This window comes from Cibotium barometz, chromosome 56 (genome assembly GCF_041138505.1).
Source record: "Cibotium barometz isolate CiBa-2024 chromosome 56, ASM4113850v1, whole genome shotgun sequence".
Taxonomy (NCBI): domain Eukaryota; kingdom Viridiplantae; phylum Streptophyta; class Polypodiopsida; order Cyatheales; family Cibotiaceae; genus Cibotium; species Cibotium barometz.
Window position 1 is genome coordinate 32,740,747 of NC_141101.1, and position 5,364 is coordinate 32,746,110.

General features: G+C 42.1%; 1 protein-coding gene across 4 annotated transcripts; it reads right to left on the reverse strand.

Moving 5' to 3' along the window:
- Positions 1-913: 913 nt before the first annotated feature.
- On the reverse strand, positions 914-4,551 carry LOC147607138 (inactive poly [ADP-ribose] polymerase RCD1-like). 4 transcript variants are annotated; one of them, XM_086790938.1, is made up of 6 exons: positions 4,354-4,551; positions 2,545-3,642; positions 2,087-2,328; positions 1,827-1,999; positions 1,287-1,553; positions 914-1,094 (listed from the first exon to the last, which is right to left on the reverse strand). In XM_086790938.1, exons 2-6 carry the CDS (start codon positions 3,546-3,548, stop codon positions 1,071-1,073), a joined length of 1,710 nt encoding a protein of 569 aa, XP_086647064.1. In that variant the 5' UTR covers positions 3,549-3,642; positions 4,354-4,551; the 3' UTR covers positions 914-1,070. The 4 variants fall into 4 exon arrangements, with proteins under 4 accessions (XP_086647064.1, XP_086647062.1, XP_086647063.1 ...); XM_086790936.1 differs by having other exon boundaries at positions 914-1,203; XM_086790937.1 differs by having other exon boundaries at positions 4,016-4,529.
- Positions 4,552-5,364: the final 813 nt, after the last annotated feature.

Sequence of the window (5,364 nt, forward strand, 5' to 3'; positions counted from 1 at the left end):
CTTGAAAGTTTAATTTTTTTCATGCAAACTCAAATAAATCATAACTCTTTGACTTTTCCCTTCATGAGAAACTGCGAGGAGATTAATCCATCTTGCAAGGAGATTAATCCATCTGTAATGAGAATGAGATTGATAAGAGTATAAACAGAAACGTCTCCAACTTATGTTGTTTCAATGTATAGTTATCATCGAAGACATAAAGAGAGAGAAACATAGCAAGGGCTTCTTGAAAAACAAACAATAGTTCAAACCCGTATTGAGGTGAATTTATTAGTAGATATTATTCTCTTTTATGCTTTTTTACAAAACTATAGTCCGTACTTTCTTATTGTAAGATGATGAGCATGATGATCATGATGATCATGATGAAAATGGCTTAAGGATAAAGACTAATAGAATACTCTAATTTAAGTTTTTTTTTTCAATTTAGAACACATTGTTGAGGATATGATTTCTCTTTTTGTGTATATCATAAATATATACTTTTGATATTTTAGATGTCTATATGAGATCTTTATTTTCTTAAAGTGTTCCTGCTCTTGATGATGTATACTTAAATTTAATTTAAAATTTCAAGAGCGAGATTCTAACCTTGCTTTTGTGATTTTTTTCAAAACGCGCCTCGCCGCAAACTTATAGTCGCGTTCGTCAACAAAACGCATCTATACCCCCCTCTATTTCCTACGACAAGGTCGTGGGAATATATGAGAACGAGAGAGATCCAAAGTGCAGGTCAATCATAATCATAGCAAAGAATCAAAAGCTAGGATTTATAGTAGTGTGCCAAATGCCTTGGCTGTTAGGGTGTGAGAGACCCTCACAGCAAGCAAGGCATGCAAGAAAGTGGACCACCAGTCATCTCTCTTTATCACAATCTAATCACTATTATCATCTGAAGGCCTCAAACAATCTGTACGTGTAATAAAGCTTCTCGTTGTATTGCAAAAAATTTGAATGTTCTACATTGTGTGTTGTGTTGGTATATGTGGAAGACCCACACATTGTCACCCAATTTTCCAGGTGGCACGGCTTGAGAGTAGACTTACAATTTACAAGAACTGTTGCAGCCCCTATCCACTCACACAGCTTTTGTTCTGCAGTCGAACATCACACTGATTTACTCTTTATACAATCACGTAAAATATCATCACCAGTCACACTTCTGATCTTTCTCACAAATAGATTACGTGCCATTTTCCCAACCTACAGTGAAAAGTTCAAGAAAACACTCAATACACCAAAGACTTTATACAAAACCATGAAGCAATGAAAGACTTTGAACTCACCTGAAATTCGAGGTAAAGCTGCCGCAACGCAATCATAGCTGAGGGATTGAGTTTAGATTCCATCAGTGAAAACAACTCTGGAAATGAGATCCAAGGAGACCGTGGGGTCCTGCATGGGCTAGCTCCATTCAACCTACTATTGGCTGTACCTCTTAGCCTTGGGGCATGAGGCATTGTCACCTTACCATCATATGATTGGCTCAATGGACCACTAGTAAATGTACATGTTTGCTTTTTGCTCAGAGGTGAATTGTCAGCAGATTCGGCCTGTTTGCGGACACAAGGACATGCATGAAAGCAAAATGTTAGAAGTAAACTCTATTAAGGCAGGCTGCAACTAAGCAAGTACTCCTGAAAATAAAACTATAGCACATGACTGCATGCCCGTCCCATGGGAAAACATCTTCCCCAACCATCACTCTTTCCACAGCAGTCAATGTTACAAGACACCATCTACATAGATACAAGCAATACATACATGCAATGATTCATGCGCACATATACAGATTTATATGATTATAACCTCAAAAGTGTATTTACCGTAGCTGAATGGCATGCCTCCATTGCACCTTGACCGTCCCATGGAGATTGTCTCGCCATTGTCATACTAACCTTTGCCTCCTTTGCACCTTGATCATCCCATTGAGGTGGTCTTGTCATTGACACAAACTCTCTCGACATTTTCTTTCCTCTTAGTGCAGCTTTCATAGCAGCTACAGCAAAGCAAGCAGAAGCACAAATTAGTTTTCTGTCCAAAATAGAGTAATAAGACATCCAAACAGGATTGAATGCATACTCACCACACAAAGAAGGTGCTAGCTTGAAGCTAATGATGTACTGAGGTAAAATGTGTGTATTCATGTGTGTACTCCAGATAATATATCGCTTGGGACTTTCAATATCATCCACACCTGTATCATAATCCTCACTGCTGGGGTGAAACTGCTGGGAGCCTGCATAAACTTGTTCCATTCTCCCCATAATTACTTGGCACAACAACATGTGGTGTTCGCCATGTTCATCAACATCTGAGTACACTGCGCTGGAAAAAGACCCAAACCCACCAACTTCCTGTCATTCCTTCTTTGGTCATGTGTCTTCTGGTGGAAACAGTATATCCAAGCACTGACACTAATAATTAACATCAAGATACATGAAACTGAAGAAAACATCGCACAGAACACTTCTGACAAAACACAAGCTTCACCTGAACACAAAACTAAAAAATTACACAATTTGCAAGAAAGTAGAAATTTACCTGACATGGGGATAATCTTCAGGCGCAAGATAGATTCCAACACCATAAATGGCACCATTTTTTGGTACTCCGGTTTGCCCAAAGCCATGTAAAATTATGCCAGAAACTCCTTCTTTGGATGTGCCATGCCAAGCATAGCGCACATTCGCATCACCCCGAGCCTTCCTGGTAACTTCTTCTTGCCTTCTGAAGGTCTCCAGCCTCACCTGCCCTGATGTGCTAGCATGAGAACTTCGGTAGATTCCAGTGACAGTGGTATGGTTTGCAAGCAACGCGAGGCGGGACAAAAACTTGCCCTTCACAAAAGTGAAATCTTGGTCACCTTCAGCCAATTTTATAATCTTGTCCCCTATGCGAAAAAAGTCACGAGACCTCCCTTCAGATAAACTCTCTGTAGTTGAAACTCCACTTGAAGCATCATGGCAAACTGAGCCGCCCAGGGTAGGCTCACATGTAAAATCTCCAACTGATAGCCTGAGCTTATGGTCAGATGGGTGCTGTAGAATTGGAAGTAAATTGTTACAATGCCCTTCAATGCATTTGGATGGAGTGAAGCACTTGTCAGAGTCATCGATCCAGGCAACAGATCGAACAAAACCAGTATGCATATTCAATTGCACCATATGTACAAAGTTCACAACATACATCTTCCCATTGACAGAAAAATTGGCAGAGCTTTTGTGAGCCATGAAGCATACCAAAATGGCAGCCATCACATCCCTGGGGTAGTCTTTCCACTGTCCCTTATCATAGTACATAAAGCGCAAAGGCACTCCACTTCTCTGGAAATTGAATGCGTCCTGCTGCATTGACACCCTGGATGGCACCCCATACCACATGGAAGAAAAATATGTGTATGCAACTGCTCTTTCACATGCCAGCCTCTCTGCATCTACCTTGAGATATTTACAGGATCTCGAGTCATCACATGTCAGGTGTGATACTCTGTTTTCTAGTTTCCTCTTGTGATTGACATTCAGATCTACGATCCTCTGAGTTTCCATAGCTTTGTGACTCACACGGCCAGTTCTTCAAGAAGAAGAAAATATGACAGCATATGGTCTAGCCAGTGAAGGAAAAGCACATTGATTCGGCAGCCTACAATGCAGATCAGGCATGCAGGAGTCAACATCTATGCAAAAGAAGCACCTGATTACCCTTACGTAAGCAAAATGGAAGTCCAGCCACAATCGAAGAGCATTTCAAACCATCTTCGAATAAACGCATACACAAAGATCCATTCCAAGAGAGAAAAGATCATCAAACATCTGCAAACGCAGGCTACCACATACACAGAGACAACTTTGAAAGACGAGCACATCCACGGAGCTAGGAGAGCAAAGCACACATATCTGACATCTTCAAAACACCACAGAGGTCCCCTGACCAACACAAAGCCTTAAATGCAAAAAGAATATCAATGAAACAGACGCTCAAACCCTGGCAATCAGTACAAACAGCACTTCCATACCTGATCGGAATCCAGAGACACGCGTGGGATCACAAAACGGAACAATTGACGATAGGGTTGGAGTTTCTGAAACAACTAAAGCTAGGATTCCTGAGACTCCAATAGATTGTAATCCTGTAATCGTTAGGGTCACAGTTCTGAGAGTTCACCAGTTAAAATTGTTCCTGAGATAGAGTTAAGGTTAAGAGACTGCAATACAAAGGCTATGGAGAGTAACTAAGGCTACAGTTATGGTTGGGGTTCTGTGAATGTTAGGGTTGGGTTTATTCTCAGAATACAAGGATTAGGCTGTAGAAAAGCGTGTAAGAGGAAGAGAGGAGAGAGAGGGAGAGAAGAACCTGGAGATGAAATACTGATGAGTCAGTGAAGATGCAACGTTCGCCATAGAAGCTGAAGATGATCTGTCGGAAGCCAGATTTTATTGTAACGGGTAGCGATGGCGGTTTTGCTTGCGACCCCGGCTATGGAAGGCACGTAGGATTTTCGTACGGGAAAATTCGAGAACCTCCCGCTGGGTTGTGGGGCGTATTCTTTATAAACAGCCGGCGGCACACGGACCGGCCCTGTAGCGTATTCCAATGTCTGGTGCCGCCATGTGTCAGTACCAGATTCGCCATATTTGGACCAGTCACCGTAACCATTCCTTGGCCACCATGTGTCAGTACCAGATTCGCCATATTTGAACCAGTCACTGTAACCATTCCTTGGCCACCACGTTACCTTTGTTGGGTCCCACTGGCCACATAAATCGCGTCAGTCGACGGTCATCTTGGGTATTGATATTTGCCCATTGTTTTCCCCGTACCTTCACATATATATTCCCAAAAATCTGATTTTTGACAAGGCACACCACCTGTCAAAAATCAAGCATGCTGTCCGCAATAAGACTTTGGACCTTTTACGGGAGGTCCACCGTCCTGAGTTTAAATCCTCTTGGGTTCACGTGCAGGTGGGCTTTGATGTGATAGGTGACGATTTCATTTCAATTCCATCAGAGGCACCACCTCCTACGGAAGGATCTACGCACATCCTGTACACATTAGAAGGTCCACGCCTACCTCTGGAGTGAGTACAAGCTAAGTGAACTTGAATATCGCACGAGAGACATAGCATGCCTCACATCCTTCTTAACCTCAAAAGATTGAGTCCCAATAAGTTCTCTTTTACAAGGAAAGTCTCAACCTTGAAAGCTTGAATCCCAATAAGTTCTCTTTTACAAGGAAAGTGTCAACTTTGGAGAGACTTATCTAATTGGATCAATGGGAATATAAGAGCCGACACAACTGAGCCTGCACTTGGAGAGGAGGAGGATGGGTCGTGCCAGAGTAAGTGCTCTCCCGGGGGGTTCA